The 20857-nt window shown below is 34.3% G+C and overlaps 2 protein-coding genes across 3 annotated transcripts in view; one reads left to right on the forward strand and one right to left on the reverse strand.

Moving 5' to 3' along the window:
• Positions 1–1824: 1824 nt before the first annotated feature.
• Positions 1825–14477, forward strand: LOC141459514 (uncharacterized). Of its 2 annotated transcripts, none has more exons than XM_074138678.1 (10): positions 1825–2119; positions 4807–4953; positions 5698–5919; positions 6222–6443; positions 6545–6760; positions 6834–7034; positions 7630–8024; positions 9219–9414; positions 9502–9660; positions 9948–14477. In XM_074138678.1, the coding sequence occupies exons 3-10, from the start codon at positions 5743–5745 to the stop codon at positions 10245–10247; spliced, it is 1866 nt and encodes a 621-aa protein (XP_073994779.1). In that variant the 5' UTR covers positions 1825–2119; positions 4807–4953; positions 5698–5742; the 3' UTR covers positions 10248–14477. The 2 variants fall into 2 exon arrangements, with proteins under 2 accessions (XP_073994779.1, XP_073994780.1); XM_074138679.1 differs by having other exon boundaries at positions 9951–14477.
• Positions 14162–20857, reverse strand: part of LOC141459513 (uncharacterized) — a 37405-nt gene continuing 30709 nt past the window's right edge. Inside the window, exons 12-13 of the mRNA XM_074138677.1 lie at positions 17883–18088; positions 14162–16883 (exon numbers count right to left, since the gene is read on the reverse strand). Of these exons, the coding sequence (XP_073994778.1) occupies positions 16715–16883; positions 17883–18088 (375 nt within the window). The 3' untranslated portion in view covers positions 14162–16714. The remainder of the gene's footprint in view (positions 16884–17882; positions 18089–20857) is intronic.

Raw genomic sequence — 20857 nt, forward strand, 5'->3', positions numbered from 1 at the left:
CCCGAATTCAAATCTAGCTGCTGACCCTTAGATTTTTCTGTTCCTAGGAGTTTCTTACAGCTCACTCTTTGGTGGCCGTGTGGTATGTAACGAGAAAAAAATTAATCTATTCAAAGTGAACTTAAGACCCTTTTTTTTAAAATAGCATTTCAAAATAAATTAAACTACAATACGTGAAAGTCGTAAATTTGTTTTACTCGTACACTAGGCTTCTCTGGACAAGGATATTTAGAACTCAATTTTAGAAATGGTTCTAAAGCCATGTTTAGAGTGCAATTTCTTTTATTATTATCTGTTACCATTCACCAAAATAAACAAAACTTTCAAACTATTTGTCTATGCATGCCTAGTTACAATAAACAATATTACATTATCTAGAGTGACAGGCCTATATTTGTATGCTCAGCATGTAAGAAAATTTTATGCCACAAGAATACAAATTGGTGACTGGTCATACAGTTGTGTCCTGCAACGAGATCTTGCGGTGAATCGAGTAACTACACAGAGTGTTAGATATTAATGACAAATTCTTATTCGCAACATTATTAAATAAAAAGTATTTATACATTAATCATTTTTCCTTATTCAATATTCAATAACAAAATAATAATATTAATAATTAAGAATTTTATTCATTTAAAGGCATAACAGTCACATTGATGACTAAACACTACTTATGAGGGTAGAATTCACCTATGCAACACACAATTCGAGTACATTTGTTCCTTTAGAATGAATATAAAAATTAAAAGTTGTAGGAGTACATAGTAGACAAGGTGTTGACATTAATTTTCCACAAAATCAAGACTTTTTGTCTTTTCCTGGCTCTGAATAATTGCGACTAATAATTAAGATATTTGTATATACCTTTAACTCTTGTATATCTAGTGGAAGTTTTGTGATCCTGAAAATTTTCGAAATTGAGTTTTTATTTAAATTATGTTTCGGGTCCCAAGATTAAATGCTTTTAGCGTGGGTTCTGTACAAGTGTTGTGTGAAAATGGCTACAATGATTTTTTCCCCTTTAGCGCAAAGTGGATTAGCCACTTCTTCAGGGATCTGGCGTCCCAAGGGAAGCCCAGTCTTACAGCAGGAACAAAATTTATTCTCAAAACCCGGACACAGCCATCAATGTTCCTTGAGCTCTTCTCATTAATTTGTATACAATGGCAAGTGTTCCCTTTTATTTTCTCTTTCACCTTCAAATTTCTCATGCTACTCTCTCAACAACTTACAGGCCTATGGTAACTATAAGCTAACTTTTCTCTGACCTAAAGAATATCCGAATCAATGCCGCTCCCTTAAAAGTTCTTACATCTAGGTTTAAATATAACTGCTTTGTATTAACATCTACTTAGAGTATGCAAATCCTGATGTAATGTTAAAAAGAAAAGTAAAGTAATGCCTATTTTTTTCAGGTGGGCTTTACGTCCAACTATCTAATTAGGTATCGTGGACGGAGATGTCTAGCAAACATACTTTACTATAAATTTCTCATATTAAAATTTAAATAAAATCCGTGGCCTAGGCCGGGAATCGAACCCACTAACCAACACGGTACATCTTAGCTTTGCGGGCCCGCCTCTAACGGCTCGGCTATCGTGCTATCATATTTAATCTCATTGCTAAACATGAATCTTAAGGGGGGGCTTTAGATTTCTATTTGCTTCATATGATGTCAATATAGCCATTTTAACATTATTTATGTTTTCCTTATAAAAAAGACGTTGAAATAATATGTTTATTTGATTAAAAACAGATATTTATGAAAAATAGTATGGTAGAGTTAGCACAACCAATTAAACCTTAATGTCTAACTACGCTTACAGTGTCGAATCTAACAATATGGCCGCTAGTGTTGTACAGATCCTTGTAAATTCTTGTCCATTAATTGTTTAACAAAAACTTTAATAATTATAGCTTGTTTATTAAATCTTTCAGTTATATTTTGTGAATTCGTTCAGTTTTAATTAAAATTTCATTTTTCAAAATAAATTAAGAGAAGTTAAGTGTTTTTGATGTTTTCCCCAAAGTATAAGTTTAGAACAACAAATGTGTGATTGGGAATAGAAGTTGTCTCGAATTGTATAAAGGCATAAATAGAATAATTTAGAATTAGGTATTTAAACGATGTTCCTTACGTTTTTAATGATAGCTTTCTTTGATTTTCTTTTTTGTTATTAAATTACTTGTTTGGTTTAAATTTTTTGTTGAATTCTCCCTAGTTTTTTTTAGAGGAATCTTTTTTGTGAATATGAGGCCATGCATGTATTTATTCGTTCTGCTTTATTTTTTAATATTAGGCGTTTTTTTATGTTCATTCAAACTTTTGTTTACAATATAATTCATTTTTTTCAACTAAATTTTTGTTTATTATTTTTTGAAAACCTTTATTCAAATGTAATTTTAGTTTTTTAGCTTTAGTTAATTTCAGAGCATTGTCTTATTAACTATTGAAAGTATTGAGATGTGTCCTGGTATTCATGTTATAAGTGAGAATCGCTACTTGAATTCCGATGCTTCTCAAACGTAGGCACTATGTCTAAACTAAATGAGTGCCTTTTCTTTTAAAATTATGCTAAGAATTTCTCAAAGTCGCACTTTTTTCAACCAAGTAAATATATGTGTGAGCATTGGATGTTATAAAAAGAAAGATACAATACACTCAAATTAAAATCTGCCTTCGTGTGCAATAATTGTATTGGACTGATTGATACATAAATTTGCAGTTCTTTCCCCATAGTACAGACAATATTGGAAGTGGACATGGAATCAATTTGATTCCGTTCCATTGTTTAAGATAGTGGCCTAATGATGTGGGAGATCTGTAAACCCTCGTAAGACCTTTCCTGAAAAATGCGCCGGTTTTTACTGCAAAATACTCATTAAATAAAATTTGTAGAGTTTTCTCATTATTAAAAGCCCTGCTAAGGAGTTCTTTAGGAGAGTAACTGTCAAATGAATAGGTATCTTTCAATAGAACGGATAAAGATGAAACTCTCATAAAACAATGCAAGGGCTGAATGGCTAATTCATCATGTTTGCTTAGAATATCGTGGGATGACGCATTGGGTCAGTTTGTTAGATTGCTTGCTTCACATAGCAGAGTTATCACAGTGCAATGTTAATAGTCGATTTAACTGCAACATTATATTCTATGGCCGGCTAGAGTATGGACAGTCGTCAATGTTAAAATTGCTCACTTCAAAACCGACCAATCATCTTCGGATGAATGTTTCCTCGTTACATCATCATCCCTGTGGCTGAGTATCCCTTATTAAACCAGTGTACGTGAGGATGTCGAAGTTTAAGCTTAAATTCTGTTGGCACTCCATACTTCGCAACTTAAAAGAATTTTCCGCATTTAAAGATTTTCTCGCGAATGGCTTCTATGATTTTATTTCAATTTTGTATTGTGATTACATACACATAAATCTACAACTTTTACAGGAAAAAATGTTCTCAGAAATTTGATTAAAGGCAGGTAAACGGTGAGATTCCTGCTAATATAAAAATGAAATATGAAATAGGAATATGAATTTCGGAGTTTAAAGAAAATTTGTGCTTTTGGCCTTAATTTTTTTGGCGTATCGACTGCTGTAGTAACAAGCGCCCATTTGATCTTATATTTAATTTTAAGGTGAGCTTTTTTACAACTTGAACTTGATCTAGTAATAGTTGGAGCTCTAGATAAGTACCTCCAGATACTTCAGAATTATCTAAAATCTGTTTTTATATTGTATTATTTATTATAAATACATTTTCAGAATGTCATTTTCTGTTTCAAGTTACACCTCCCAGAAAATTTAGTCTAGGTAAATATGAAATGGCAGTTGCAAAGGTGCAGGTTTAGACTTATCTTAGTTCTCTTCTGATTTCAATATCACAAATTTGACTTCCAAGTGTAGCACCTACCTTTAAAGGATAAAGATTCTATTATACTCAAATCGTTGACATTAAAAAACGTGCCTTTCAGAACGCCAACCATTTAAGCAAGTTAATACTTGTCGACTGCACTATTATTATTCGTTCGTGTGGAGAGAACAAGCCCTAAATTAACTCAATTTCCTGTTCCCCTTGGCATTTCCAAGTTTATAGAAAACGAGTATGCTGATAAGATATATGAAGGAACTATATTAGTCATAATGACTTTTCAGCTTGTTTCAACTTCACAACCGCAGTTGTAGAATGAAGGTGTAGCAGAGGATCTTAAAAGAACTCCGGAAGTGGTAGAGATCCTACATAGACTGTTGTCAACCCAAGGATGTGCTTGGTTTAACAAGGGCGAGTCTGGTTTATTTAGTTGTACCTCATTATTCACCAGTCTAGATGTGCGGAAAGATACCATTCTGTGTCACTTAATTGCGGCCTTACCCAGTCTTCATACCTCATACAATCCGGCATGTATAAATTAATAGGTGTTTCAATCTGTTCTCACAAATTCTATCGAGTCTACCTGATGGGAAGAATATTGACAAAGCCAATTTGGAGAAAGTTAATCGGATAGCTATTTCTCAGGTTTATATGTAATCCAATATAACACATTTCTCTAATTTATTCTCACTTCAATTGCAATGTCCTTTAGCAAACTATGGATGGTCGGCTTGGTGAGCATTGGTGGCTGTAGCCTGCGATGACGGTGTAAATTTAGGCCAGATGCTCCAAGCACAGTTTCAGCACTTTCTTCACTTAACGAACAGTACACCTACCATGGATTTACAAAGGAGTTAACATTAAGGCTAAATTTTGCTAGAATTTTATATTGTTTTGGGTTTCCATGAAACCTAAATTTACTGATTGTTACAGATGGTCCGACAGTAAGACAGAGAACAATTCTGGATTACTACACATGGAGAACTACACCAAGTCACGAATGTTGCGCCAACTATTGTCCATGCATTGTCTTCCGTATATTCAGCTGGATATGATACTGTAGATGCTACATTTCTTCAAGTAATCCATTCTTTCTTTTATAGTCATTATAGAGTAATGATACGATCGAATTTTGTCCTTCTTTTCTTTCATGGTTTTAGTGTGCGGGTTGACTTTGACTTATCTAAGATCAAGCTTATACTAATATACAGGGCTGTTTACTCACTGAACATGTGATGATAATAAATTTAAGTACAAATCCAAACAAAACGTTTAGTGATCACTGGATTCGAAAAAGTTTTTCTTTTATCACTGAGTCATTTAAGAAAGCAGTTTATTTGGAGCCACTTTGCTTTTTTGATAAAAACCAGTAGCTTATTTATCTTGCTGAACTAAACAAGTTCCTGTCTTTAACCGCAAAGAACACGCGTTCCTTCATATGTTCTTGGCTAAGTTAGGATCCAGGATAATGTTGCTCTTACAATTGATAAACACCCTAGGGCTTCTAGAGAAGTCTAGATGATGGCAGTCTGAGCAGAGGAATTGAAATATACGAGAACTCAGCCTATCCCTGTAGTACTTCTTAAGCCAACAAAGAAAGCTTTTTTAGATCGTGACTGTCTGTAAACAACTGGCTCAGTTACAGTGATTGCAGCCTGAAGCTTGGCTCAGTCTTCAGCAGAATTCTAAACTTCTCAGAATACGCCATAAGATGGTTCATCATATTCTAGAATCCCCAGATTTTTATAGGTGCTTTTTTAGACTACGATTCCTGAACTGAGAAATTCTGCCAGGAGAACTTACTATCTATAACCATGTTTGTAGATTGGCTAGATGGTGGTAGTTGTGGTTTCAAGATGAGCCGTAGGGATGCTGGCAGGCGCGCTCGTACTGCTGGGAGTGCTGGTAAGTTTGGCCATATCCACGCCGGATTGGACCGACTGCCCATCCGCGTGCTCCTGCAAATGGACATTGGGAAAGAAATCAGCTCTGTGCAGGCATGCCGGCTTCACAACCATACCAGATACACTAGACTCAGACATGCAGGTAAGCCATCTCCATCATTCGAAAAGTTTTATAATGATTATATTCGGGTTTGGGATGGGTATTAAGTCTTCGTGCTTTTAGCCTAAGCACATTATTGGACATCATAGCTCGATCATAAAGGGACATGTAAATTTAATGGTATTGCAAGTACAAAAAATATTTTATAAAACTAATTACTGAACTTGTTGTTCCCGTTACCCTGACCATTCCATAAAAACAACAAAAGCATTATCTGAGTGAGGATCTACCTCTTAACCTACCAAATATATATATATTTTTTTTCTGTTCCTCCTTTGTTCTAGGTGTTGGATTTAACTGGGAATTCAATTCCGTACTTAACCAAGAATGCTTTCAAAAGTGTTGGCCTTCTAAATCTTCAGAGAATCTTCTTGAAAGCAGCTGGAGTACGAGAACTGCACAGAGATGCATTCAAGGATCTAACAATACTAGTAGAAGTAGATCTTTCAGACAATCTGATCGCCACGTTACATCAGGACACTTTTTCCGGCAATGACCGGCTAAAGGTAAACTTTGGGCACAAGAGTGTGATGGAAATAGTAGCTAGACGTTGTAGCCTTTAGTTAGTGTACAGTCTGGACTTCAGATTTGATTATTCTTTTTATAGGTACTCTTTCTGAACGGCAACCCTATCACCAGTATTAAGGAATCACAATTCCCCCACTTACCGCACTTAAAGACACTGGAGATGCAACACTGTCAGATTTCCTCAGTCCATAAAGATGCATTCACGCATCTCTCAGCGTTAGAGTCTCTTAGCCTAAATGGCAACAGACTGCGTCATCTGTCTGAAACTGCCTTCTTACCAGTCTCAAACTTAAAGGTAACTCACATTTAATTTGCTTTTCTAATTTATTTCAACTAGGATTCTTGATTTAGAATTTTTTTTCGTACAGACTCTATCCCTGGATGGGAATCCATGGCGGTGTGATTGTGACGTACGTGGCTTCAGAAAATGGCTTTTGAAGTCCAAGCTGTATTCGCACTCGCTGACCTGCACAGAGCCGGCATTACTGAAGGGCCAGCTTTGGGAGGATATCGAACCGCAGGAGTTTGCCTGTCCACCCATGGTATACACTCCAGACACCGTCATACAGGTACTATGTCTTCAGCTACACATACATTTTTTCTTCTTTCTAATCTAAAGACCTCTTTAACAGTAGACCTGTTGTCTGCTTAGGTTTTAGTTACTCTAATCTTAGTGTATTAGCTAAGCTCCGGGTGCCAATAACCTCAAATGTTGACGTAACTTAAATCGTTAAAAAAAACCTTTCAATTAGATTTAAAAAAATGAAATTAAATTAAACCTTATTCCTATCAAATTAAATATTTCTTCAATAAAATTAAACATTAAGAATTTTGATTTTCAACCAAATAAAACCTTGATTACTTTTTCTTTAACTAATTAAGCTTTCTCTAACAGTATAAACAATAATAACATATTTTATAAAACATTGCGTAGAAAACTTTCAATCAAATTAAATTAAGTTTCATTATTTTTAGATCAAATTAAATTTTAGTTGAAAAAAATTAAATCTTTTCAAAGCAAACTAAACTGTGTTTCAATCTATATGAATTTTATTACAATTAAAGGAAATTATTAATCAAATTAAATCAAAGTTGACCATTCTATTTCTAATCTATATTTTAGTTTACTCTACATAATCTACAGAAATGTCGTTGTATGCCCAGGAGGACCTAGGTGAGAATATGACGTTGAAATGCCGTGTGGAAGGCGATCCAGAGCCGTCGGTCACCTGGTACTTCAACAATCGTCCAGTAGCCAATTCCACGTGGCAGGACGAGACGACGTTGTTTGTAGAGTCAGAGAGCGGACACGTCCGCCGCCGGAAATGGTCCTACCTGTCCGTAATAAACGTGAGCTCCAGTTCAGCTGGCGACTACACCTGTCTGGCGGCGAATCTGCGCGGCTCGGCGCTAGCCAACCTATCGCTTGTGTTGTCCGAAGTGGTGAGCGCTACTACACTAACCACAGGCACTCCGTGGTCTGACTGGGTCATCACTTCGGCAGCCACTGGCGCCACTCTTCTCTTGCTACTCATCGCCGTCGCATTCATTGTCTACAGGTGAACCCTCATTATTATTGTTTCCTCGTTTCCAAAACAGAATAAAGAAAAGCCAGAGTATACTAGGATAATGCTAAGAAAAAGCGGCTCAGGCCCCGACCATCATGTGACGTTAGTGACGCTGTACGGGAAGCTGCCCACATATTTAATTAAATACTGGTGCGCTTGTTGCCAGTACTAAATACCTAGAAAAATTGGATGGGGGGAAAAACTTGAAATTCAATTATGTAAAATCGCACTTATTGTACAATAATTTTCTAAAATTTGGAATCCAAACAATGCTCTTAATATTGCTTGACTAAGGCGCCACGGTAGCCGAGCGGGTTAAGAGGCGAGACCTGCAAAGCTAATATGCATTGTGGTACTGGGTTCGATTCCCGGTCTTTAGGCCTTGGATTTTATTTAAAGGTTAATAAAAGAAATTTACAGTAAAGTATGTTTGTTAGTCGCCTCCGTCCACGACACCTAGTAAATGGTAGTAGATTACTTTACTTTACTTTTTATTGCTTGACTAAGTACGAAATACTAACTTGTTTTGAGAGGGGGCATTTTAGAATAAAGTCCAATTTGGCCTTCTCAGAAGATCCTCCAAAAAAATAATAAAATAGAAATAAATAAATAATAACTTTTCCAAGACTAGTTCAAATAAAAGTGTTAGGCATTTATATGTAGCTATAGTATACGGAAGTCTAAGAAAATAATTTGAGCTTCTTTCGAGAAAAGCGCAAAAAACTGAAAAATCGCATAAGTAAATGATCCCGTTCGGATGATGGATTTTTTCCAAAACCATAATATCTGAAGCGTCATTAGTCCCAAAACGGAATATGAAGTTTGAATTTTATCAGACTTTTTTTGAGATGAAAATACCCTCCACGCACTCATATTATACGCTAAAAACGTTTGAAGTGTCAATGGGACCTTCATACGTATTTCTAGAGAAAAATAAGACGAAAATATGACAATGTCGCAATAGGTACTAGAAGCTTCTAGTTAGTACCTTTCTCCAACTAGTGAAAGGAGATGACGTCTCATGAACTTGATCGCGACATCCGATAGCATATGGCGTATTTGCTAAAGTCTCTCTTCTAAAATAGTTTCCACTTAACTAGCGCTTTACAGAACGTAGGCACTTCACATCACGTATGGTGGCAGTCCACTCACTACACGCCTAACCTTTTGTGTACTTTGTTTGAGGCTAAGACAGAACAAACGATACGGGCGCAAGGCCATGATGAAGTCCAGTGGCAGCTACACGGACCAAGACAAGAAGCTGCTGGACGTTTCTATCACCACGACCACAGACCGCCAGACAGGAAGCTGTGAAGGTCTGGGATCGCACGCTGATGTGGAACTGCTGGAACAGTCGCTGCAGGCTGCTGCACCTCTGGAGGTACTGATATCCACGCCTAGTTCCAGAATTCTCAGATAAATATCACTTCATACATCACATTACCTATTTTTTTTATTGTCTGAGCAGGTGTGTGATCAGCCAGTTCATATCACGATTGAAAGCCATCCGGCCGTTGACCATGGAGTCTCAGTTTATCAGCCACCTCCAGAGTTCTCGACCAGCATCATACCTTCGGCAACTTTTGGCAACATATTTATCTCGGTATCAGTGACACAGGAGCCCACGGTAAGTTTCTGAAACTGATATTATTCCAATACCGAATTTAGACATCACATTCGATGATTATTAATATTTTGCTGGTGTCGGAACTATGTAGGATGCTAAAATAGCTCTTTAGAGAACAGTGTACTGAAGAAGGCTTTATGACAGTTTCAAGCCCTGCTGTAATCCCCCCATTTATATTTAATTTTGTTGCTAAGAGCAAGTTGACCTTCAAATGATATTTGTAAAAATTGCAGTAAGAAGAAAGCTGTGGGAGTGTCCATATTACATTTCTTGTTTGTCTGTTGCAGCAGATTGAAGGCGGGATATATCCGGACTTACTGGACCTGCCTCATCGTAAAAGTGTGGCCGTCTCCACGGACCAGTCTTATTATGCCACCTTGCCCCTTGTCCGAAGATTGCCAGAATCACCGCAAGTGAAGCTGGGACCGAAATACGATAATATGGGGCCAAGGGTCACAGCGGCCGGCAGTTCCACAATATCGCTGCCGGATTCCGGCGAGCCGATAGCTATAGGCATGGAGCCAATTCCGGCCACTGATACTGCAACTCCACCGCCTCCTCTGACATTAGAGTATGTCTCACTTTGAGACATTGTGACTCCAACCATCATTTAATCTACAATAAGAGTACTCCCATCACATTCAGAAATATTTTCACATTCATCTGACTTTTTAGTTTAAATAAACTATCATGAATCCAGGGCCTAAAAAGTCATCTATTTTTTCAGACTTACAAAGACTTTTTTCATTTGATTTAAAACCGATTCAGGTGGACCTTACTATGCAAAACCGCTTTGGAATCTTTGAATTTGGAATCTGTATAAAAATGTTTAGGGCTTCAGGAAGCATTCGTCCGTCTTCAGCTTTTCATCACAGTCAACCCAAACACTAATTCTAGAACTATCTGTTTATGCCGTGATTTCATTCTTACCTATTGTCAAAAACAGGCTATCTAATTAAATGTAACAGAACCAACCAGTTGGAAAATTGTCTTGGCTGGAATAAATTGAAGCTGTACAGAATAGAACGTTGTCTGTAGTCGGCTGAGGGTTAACAACTAATAAACTTATCTTAGCCTAAAACAGACCTATTTTGAGTAGGTCTGAATTCCTGAGAATTTCGCAAATAATGACTGCGATTCTGAGCATATATGCACAATCTTTTAAAGTCCAGGCCAGAATTTATGCGTTTTAATGAAAGGCCGCAGCATCCCGTCCTCTAATCGCCCCATGAAGGTCTACCTATTATATTTAAAAATTCGGTGTTACCATTTATAATTGCAGTTATTGACATTTTAATAGAGCCTTACTAATAAGTGACTGATGGTGTTTTTAAATAATACTTGTTAATAAGAAAAATCAATGCATTCTTTATCTTACAGTCCAAAAATTATGTTTACTGATTTTACTGCTGGAAATATAGGCCACCGTTTTCTGTAATTTTAACCCGTCCGTGAGCCAACTATTCTGTTAATAATAATAATAACGAATCATCAATATTTAAGGCATCACTAAAGTAATTCTATTAACAAAAGTCAATAATACTTAGAGAAATTGATGTCTCGCCATTTCTGAAACCCTGATTCCAAGATTCATAGACTTGCCATAGGTATCAATCTGCTCCCAGCTTTTAGTTTGGGGTCCATGAAAAGCAGACTTAGAAAGCTGGAACCATCAGACCTACTTTCTAGGCTCCTTCGTTAATAAAGACTTTAGTAAAATCCATAAGCTACTAAAATACATGTATTCGACTTGAATCTGCTGAAAAATAAAGGGGGTAAATTAAGTTTTTTCAATAAAAATTCCGAAAAGAAATTGCTGGTCAAACTAGCTTGAAACTTTGCCAAAAAACAAAAACAAAAATACTAATATAAATTTAAATAAACAACAAAAAAAAATCGATAAAAACTCTTTTAAATTTCTTTATATTCTTCCTTTGACTATATTTTCCTTAGATGTGTAAGAAAATTTGTAGTAAATACAAACAAACAATGTGTTAGTAAAAAAAACTGTTTGTTTACTTTGTGATTTGTTTATTACGAAGAAAGAAAAACAAAAACAACCAAACTGTAGATTTCTATCACACTTTTTTTTAGAAAAAATAAATTAATTATAAAACAAAACAGAGAATGAATAAAAAAAATAAATAACTCTTCGGAAAATGAAAAATTTTGATATAAAAAAAAAAATTAATTGAAGCTTTTGAATTTCAAATTGGTTGTGTTCTTAAATTATTTATAACTTTGTGTACAGAAAATTGAAGCCACAAATTTGTTTGTTTTTTTTTTTTACAAGGGCCAAATTGATCGTGTAATTATTGCTCTGACAAAACTTCTGCTCTCCGATACTTGAAGTCTCTCAGATCAGTTGATTTAAGGATATCTTCTTTCCAAAGACTCAGTGAAGCCAAGAGTTCTATGCCACGCATAGATCGATTATTGCTTAAGTAATATTTATTTATGGCAGTGGGCGTAATTTTACCATCATTAGGTACAGCAAAGTTGCTTCATTCCTTGTAAAAATTAATAAAATAATCTGGTGTTAACCCCTTTTTTAAACTTTTAACACTTATCACACTATTTCCCCTCGATATCAGTTCTCGAGATTCTAAGTTACACCAATTTAATTATTTAGTTTTCTCCCAAACTTCCAATTAGGAGGGGTATTAATGAGTATTATGGAGGAGCGAAGCCCTACGCTATCCAAAGCTCTATCGCATCCCTAACATGACTGACAAAGCTTGAGTTATCCTGTGTTGTATGTGTGGTTAAGCTGGGATACCCGTAGAAAACTATGATCCCTGAAGAAGTGGCTTGTCCACTTCCTTCTGCAGGAAATCACGAGGAGTGAGTGAAAGTGATTTGAAACAAAAACGTAACTGCCCCAAACAATCATTTTTTTCCCCCTATCTTAGAAAAGATACGATATGCTGTAGCAGAGAGGGGACTACGATGTCCGCAGTTTCTATTGCGTATCGATCTCGTTTGATGTTTTACTTAATCTAATTCTCGAGCACTCGACTCGTATCGGATTTCTGTAGCGATGGTGTGAGTCAAATCAGACAAAGTTACGCTGAGGGAATAAGAAGTGAATACATGCTTGCCTCAACTGGTCTATATTGCATGCTTATAAAGAACTGAGAGTTTCAGCTGTTAAGCAGGTGATCTGTATTTTCTTAATCCTGTAATTCTAATCGAACTATTTGGCAGAGCAGTAGCGTATCTAGAGGTCGAGCTCCCCAGTAACATGCGCATAAAACCGTTGTGGCTACCATCTATCAGTATTATATTGTACTATAAACTTAAGGTAAATTTAAATACACAAAACAACTCTATAAATTATTTATAAAAAAAATTCTCTTTGCATATCCTCTCTATTGACAAACTTGTGTTATTTGAGACTCACATTCTGTTTTGGAATATGATTTTTTTACTTAATTGTGCTTAGAATTTACGCTGAAAAAAAAGAAGAAAATTGTAATAACTGTAAGATTTCATAGAGTTAGTCTAGTGATTTAAAATAATAAGAAAATGAAATTTAAAAAAAATACAAAAAATAAATTTAATGTAGACTATAACTGCTATTGTATAAAAAAATTAACTAATAAAAGTTTTAAAACAAAACAGGAATTAAAATAAAATATTTGTAAAATTGATTTCCAAATCTCTGTTTTCATTTCCTCCAAGAGCGAATGTGGTTATGAATTTTTGTTTGAAAGAGATTTGATTTGATTGAAAAATGAAAAAAATGAAGGCATACTTTAATTGGGAACGGTTTAAAACTTAATGATAATCAAAATTTATTGAACAAATTTTAAGTGAATTAAAGAATGGTTTAAGTATGTAAATGGATATCACTTGGAGTTAATAAAAATTTCAGAAATTATTTGAATTTATTTGTTTGAAAGTAGGTTTGTCTTGATTGAATATGGTTTAACTCGATTAGAGAACATTTTATTTATTTACGAATGCAAATTGATTGAAAAACAGGTGTGGGTACCTTGAATGACAGTGGTTTAATAGTTTGTCTTAATTAGATTTGACTGTAGCAGATTGAAAAGATTCAATTTGACTGTGATTTAATTGGGTTTAGTCGATTCAGGGCTTTAATTTGACTTTAGATTTGTTATCATTACGTGGTTTAATTTCTTTAAAGAAAGATATTTGAAGATACTTAAGAAAACTTAATTGGAAAAGACTTAATATATTATTTAAAAAAAATTAAATAGGTAGATGAATGGTTTATCTTGATTGATAGGTACTTAATTTGATTGGAACAATGTTTATATTGATTAAAGTGGTTTAATTTAGTTGAAAATGTTACTTTAAATTGAATGCAAAAGGTTTAATTTGATTGATTGATTTATTTGATTCACATGGATTCAACATGATCATTTTTTTTCCTATTTGAAAATACTTAGGTAAAAAGCGTTATTTTTGCAATTGGTAAATTTGCTGTCGTTGAAGTAAAGTTAAGGAGGTACAAACTATGATATTAACTCACTAACAGTTCATATATCTTTTATTTTTTTGAACATTTCAATTAACAACTTTTTCAATTTATGATCATTCACTAATTCTGCAAAAATACAAATTGAATTTGAATAAAATCTTCAGATCCATTCAAATTTAAAAATTTGCTGGAATGAATAAAAAAAATTGATACTATGAGTGAATAAATTCAAGAAATTTAATTTAGAGCAAACTAAAGTCGCGTTGCCGAAATTTTTTCCTTCTTATTTTTGTTATTTTTCGAAATAACCTTTTTTCAACCCCCTCAAAAACAAAAATAAATAAATAAATAAACAAAAAAGAAATATGACACTAATTACTGTTATAGAATTTGCAGTTTTCTAGGAATTTAATTTACATGCATTAGTTTCAATATCTATCTCAGATCTAGTCTTTGAAGTCTAAACAGAAGATAGTCTGCAGTAGCCCCCAGAGTTAGTCTTTCCTAGAACCCGCAACAGTATGACATCAAGGCTAGTAATACCTAGACAAATTTTAGTTAATAGTCTAGGAACTAGAAATGCAGTTAATAATAATAATAATGGAGGCAAGTAATTTATAGGGACATCAATGTGAAATGATATCTTGAGATCAATTGATATCTTGAAATATTATTTAAGCAAGTATCCTCTGAACTTCAAGATAGGTTTCTTCATTCGCTGGAACCAATTGTGTTTGTGAAATCCTATTTGTAAAAATGAGGATTACAAAAAACATTAAGTACCAGGTTGTTTAGAATAGATTGTGGGCACGAACACAGTGCCGGTTTACTCTAAGGATAACAGTCCTACTAATTCGTTGCTTAGCCTTATTTAAGGTGTTCCTTAGAAATATGTTAGAATAAGGTATAAGTTTATCTATTTTTTGGAACTAGGTAACGTAACCTTGCTTTTTTTAAAAAAAAATTAATTGGTTACGTGACATTTATGGTACTGGAGTTAAACTTGGTACTATCAGCATTATGAAATCTAAAATGGTTATTTTTGTATGTTTGATGTAACGGAAAAAAAATCAAGTTTGAAGTTTGCGGGGACAAATACTATCAGTTTTTTCATTTTTTTTTCTAATTAATTAGTGATTGAAAATTGTCCACAATGTAGTAATTTGAATTAACGAAGTAAGCAATAAATTAAGCAGGGAAAATCTATGTTTAACAGACATTTCTATGGTTTAGCAAGAATAAGAAAAGCTAATATTTATCAGGATAACAATAGATGTGCTTCAAAAAAATCTAATCCAACTGATTCTTAAACCGCTATTCGATGCCGAAACAGGAGCATAGGGTAAAGTGTTTGAAAGAAAGATATTGAAATCGATCTACTTAATAATTTATTAGGAGATTATTGTAGGATATGCTGAAGAACTGCGAGAGCTGTACAAGGAACCAGGTTCAATAAAGATCGTTAAGATTTTAGGGTTGGTGGAAAGTGTTATCCTCCTGTGGGTCATGACTACAAGGCAGAGGGTTTTCTGCGAGTTGGGGTGTATAATGTTAGAAGCGATGTCTGGAATCCATGACATTACATATTAGCCATCCACTTTTTTAGGCAGTCAAATTTGGAGTGACTTACTTGAGGGGCCAAAACCTTGTAATAGATTGTAAAGCCATGGGTAATTCATGAATCTGTAACTTATGTAAGCATTTTATTGTCCTACAATTGAACTGTATTCTGTTACCTATCAAAAATGTTATAGAGCCCCTTGTGCTTTGTTCAATCTGATTCCTTTTTCATTCTTTATTTACTAGTCCTTTAGTTTGCAACAATACTTATTTGGACTAACCCTCTATTCTGCAGTTATTGAGTTGGATATACATAAGTTAAGTTTTTGAAAGAGCTAATCCCAGCTAATCTCCTTTAAATAGGATTTGAAAAGTTGATCTGGCCATGCTTAAGCAGGAAGTTCCACCATCTCATTAGCAATAATTGCAAAGTTCTTATACATCATGAGCTGAGTCTCGACCGTTTTTCAGAAGTTGCACATTTTTGTGAATATTTTAAATTTATTTCCATAAACATAGTCTTATTTGCTACTGCGAATTTATTTGCATCAATCGATTGAACATTTAATCCTTCATAAGTTTTTTTGTTGCCAATTAATAGAAAAGAGAGTATCACTTTAAAACAAAAGTTAAACAAGCGTAATATTTTTCAAAATCTGAAGTAACTTCTTCTCTCACTATCCTTCCTTTATATTGCAACAAAATGTCAAACTACTCTCTTAGAAGATGGCTCGAAAATTCCTATATCTCAAACAAGTAATAATAGGGTGTTCTAGCACCCGAGTGTATAAACTTTTAAATCAAACTGATTTTAGTCCATACTGTTCTAAGCAAGCCTGGTAAACTTTACAGATATTTATAATTAGATTCATAGTTTTAAGAATAGTCTTTTAAATGTTTTTTTTTTTTTTTTTTTTTACATATTTTACAATTTTGAGCAGGTATTGTACAAACTTTTCGATATTCAATTTTTTTTTGAAGGTTTTCATAAATAAATTAAAATACGTTACAAATTTATAAATAATTGTATAACAAGATCGTAGATTATTTTCTTGAATTGTGCGCCCGGAGTAATTCTTCTACAGACTTCTTATACTTGCCTATAAGCTCGGGCAGGTCGTAGGCTATGGCTAGGTCCAGCCTGTTGATGGGACAGCCTCGGAAGTAAGTACATGTGGCTGACAACTGTTGGAACTCGTACACTGGATTTAATCTGAAATGCGAAGGGAAAAAATGTGACTTGAACACTCCTTCTACTTTCTTTTTCAGCAATCTACCATTTTCATAAATCATTCTCTAATGAAGAATGTTAATACTTAACTAAACTGGTACTCTATCTTTCAGCGATAATGTATTACAAATGTGCATGAGTGGTTAATTAAAGTGCAAAACACAAGTGATGAAAGATATCCCTAATTAGCTTTAGTTTTATCCCACAAACTTGTAGAATCTCGAACAATTGTCTAGGAAATAACACCAAATCAAATAGGTCCTCCATTTTAATTCTTTGCTTTCTCCCTTTTTACCTATTTTCCACTGGATAAATTTTTGTACTAATCATAACACAAGATTCACTACAGAATTGTTTTAATTACACATGTTTATTTGAACAAGGAACTCTTCATAATTAATGTATTATTACCAGAGCAATTATTCTGTGAATAATATGTACTGTTTGATGTTCCTGTAAAATTTGTGAAATCATTTGAACTTTGGAAAACTATTATATCAAATTGATTTTTAATATTAATATTTTAATAAAGAGTATTTTCTCTGAAAATGTTTCGATTCCAGTTACAGACCTATAATTAAAGTAAAGTGTTAATAAAGGAGCACAAGTTAATTATAAAAGGTTGGAAGTAAATCTACTCAGTGAAGTGACACCTCGGTTAATCGAATTGGTGAACCATAAATTTCATTTTAATTGTTTGATTTGTCTAGAACTTTCGGGATGCCACTGCTGCTACCATCCCACTTACGATGCCCATATTTAGAAGAATCTCTTTAAACGTAAACTTAATATGAGTAAAATAATGCCTACTTTTTTAAGCGGGCTTTGCATCCAACTATTACTGGATGGAGGTGGTTAGCAAATATACATTATATTTCTCTTATAATATTAAATGTAATGTAAGGCCAAGACCTGGAATCGAATCCATTACTACAATTTATCATAAAACGTATACATCCTTAAAAAGAAATTAAAATTAACCTGAAGAAGTCTCTGTATACGTCCGGGTCGGGTAGATCGTAGCGAGAGATGTTGGTGAGCGTGCTAAGGCCCTCGTATATATGGTAGTTTTGGGGATGCTCGATGATGTCGTCACTCACGTGCTTCTTGTTGTCGAAGAAGCTCTTATGGTTGTAGTAGGTGGTTAGGTAACAGTCAACCATCTTGGCGTGGTTACGCACTCGTACCTGAAAATATAGCAAGTTTTTTTTTTTAAATTTAAATTGCCCTCACTATCACAAATATATTCAACTTAAATAAAAATGGATAACCTCACTTTAGGTTACTGAGTAAAACAGAGTGGGTAAGAGATCAAAAGTTCATACGAATAATCTGTTGTTTACTGTGGGAGTTATAAGGGCCCAATTTCAAAGCATAACCATGACCCAAATGAATTTCAACTCTCAATATCTTTTCAACTAATGGATCTGTACTCAAGAAAACTATAGCATACTACTCAGTAAAACAGAGTGTGTAAGAGCACAAAATTTCATACGAGTAATCTGTGTTTACAGTGGGAATTATAAGGGTCCAATTTCAAAGCAAAACCATGACCCAAAAAAATGTCAACTCTCAATATCTTCTCAAATAATGGATCTGTGCTCAAAAAAACTATAGCATACTACTCAGCAAAACAGAGTGTGTAAGAGCACAAAAGTCCATACGAGTAATCTGTTGTTTACAGTGGGAATTATAAGGGCCCAATTTCACAGCAAAACCATGACCCAAAAAAATTTCAACTGTCAATATCTTCTCAACTAATGGTTCTGTACTCAAGAAAACTATAGCATACTACACAGTAAAACAGAGTGTGTAAGAGCACAAATGTTCATACGAGTAATCTGTTGTTTACAGTGGGAATTATAAGGGCCCAATTTCACAACAAAACCATGACCCAAAAAAATTTCTAATCTCAATATCTTCTCAAGTAGTGGATCTGCACTCAAGAAAACTATAGTATACTAATCAGTAAAACAGAGTGTGTAAGAGCACAAAAGTTCATACGAGTCATCTGTTGTTTATAGTGGGAATCATAAGGGCACAATTTCACAGCAAAACCATGACCCAAATGAATTTCAACTCTCAATATCTTCTCAACTAATGGTTCTGTACTCAAGAAAACTATAGCATACTACTCAGCAAAACAGAGTGTGTATGAGCACAAAAGTTCATACGAGTAATCTGTTGTTTATAGTGGGAATTATAAGGGCCCAATTTCACAGCAAAACCATGACCCAAAAAAATTTCAACTGTCAATATCTTCTCAACTAATGGTTTTGTACTTAACAAAACTATAGCATATTACTCAGTAAAATAGAGTGTGTAAGAGCACAAAAGTTCATACGAGTAATCTGTTGTTTACAGTGGGAATTATAAGGGCCCAATTTCACAACAAAAACATGACCCAAAAAAATTCAAATCTCAATATCTTCTCAACTAATGGTTCTGTACTTAAGAAAACTATAGCATATTACTCCGTAAAATAGAGTGTGTAAGAGCACAAAAGTTCATACGAGTAATCTGTTGTTTATAGTGGGAATTATAAGGGCCCAATTTCACAACAAAACCATGACCCAAAAAAATTTCAAATCTCAATATCTTCTCAACTAATGGATCTGTGCTCAAGAAAACTACAGCATACTACTCAGCAAAACAGAGTGTGTAAGAGCACAAAAGTTCATACGAGTAATCTGTTGTTTATAGTGGGAATTATAGGGGCCCGATTTCACATCAATACCATGACCCAAATAAATTTCAACTCTCAATATCTTCTCAAATAATGATTCTGTACTCAAGAAAACTATAGCATACTACTCAGCAAAACAGAGTGTGTATGAGCACAAAAGTTCATACGAGTAATCTCTTGTTTATAGTGGGAATTATAAGGGCCCAATTTCACATCAAAACCATGACCCAAATAAATTTCAACTGTCAATATCTTCTCAACTAATGGTTCTGTATTCAAGAAAACTATAGCATATTACTCAGTAAAATAGAGTGTGTAAGAGCACAAAAGTTCATACGAGTAATCTCTTGTTTACAGTGGGAATTATAAGGGTCCAATTTCACAGCAAAACCATGACCCAAAAAAATTTCAACTGTCAATATTTTCCCAACTAATGGTTCTGTACTTAAGAAAACTATAGCATATTACTCCGTAAAACAGAGTGTGTAAGAGCACAAAAGTTCATATGAATAATCTGTTGTTTACAGTGGCAATTATAAGGGCCCAATTTCATAGCAAAACCATGACCCAAAAAAATTTCAACTCTCAATATTTTCCCAACTAATGGTTCTGTACTTAAGAAAACTATAGCATATTACTCCGTAAAATAGAGTGTGTAAGAGCACAAAAGTTCATACGAGTAATCTGTTGTTTATAGTGGGAATTATAAGGGCCCAATTTCACAACAAACCATGACCCAAAAAAATTTCAAATCTCAATATCTTCTCAACTAATGGATCTGTGCTCAAGAAAACTATAGCATACTGCTCAGCAATACAGAGTGTGTAAGAGCACAAAAGTTCATACGAGTAATCTGTTGTTTATAGTGGGAATTATAGGGGCCCAATTTCACATCAAAACCATGACCCAAATAAATTTCAACTCTCAATATCTTCTCAACTAATGGTTCTGTACTCAAGAAAACTATAGCATATTACTCAGTAAAATAGAGTGTGTAAGAGCACAAAAGTTCATACGAGTAATCTGTTGTTTACAGTGGGAATTATAAGGGCCCAATTTCACAACAAAACCATGACCCAAAAAAATTCAAATCTCAATATCTTCTCAACTAATGGTTCTGTACTTAAGAAAACTATAGCATATTACTCCGTAAAACAGAGTGTGTAAGAGCACAAAAGTTCATATGAATAATCTGTTGTTTACAGTGGCAATTATAAGGGCCCAATTTCATAGCAAAACCATGACCCAAAAAAATTTCAACTGTCAATAT

This window comes from Rhodnius prolixus, unplaced genomic scaffold (genome assembly GCF_049639745.1).
Source record: "Rhodnius prolixus isolate KJV_2025 unplaced genomic scaffold, Rpr scaffold_11, whole genome shotgun sequence".
In the NCBI taxonomy this organism is placed as follows: domain Eukaryota; kingdom Metazoa; phylum Arthropoda; class Insecta; order Hemiptera; family Reduviidae; genus Rhodnius; species Rhodnius prolixus.

Excerpts from the sequence above, each read along its gene's own strand:
- LOC141459514 (XM_074138678.1), top strand. The coding sequence starts at position 5,743 with ATGCTGGCAGGCGCGCTCGTACTGCTGGGAGTGCTGGTAAGTTTGGCC. Across the intron at positions 8,025-9,218 it reads GTCGCATTCATTGTCTACAG|GCTAAGACAGAACAAACGAT; the intron begins GTGAACCCTCAT and ends ACTTTGTTTGAG. Across the intron at positions 9,661-9,947 it reads CAGTGACACAGGAGCCCACG|CAGATTGAAGGCGGGATATA; the intron begins GTAAGTTTCTGA and ends TGTCTGTTGCAG.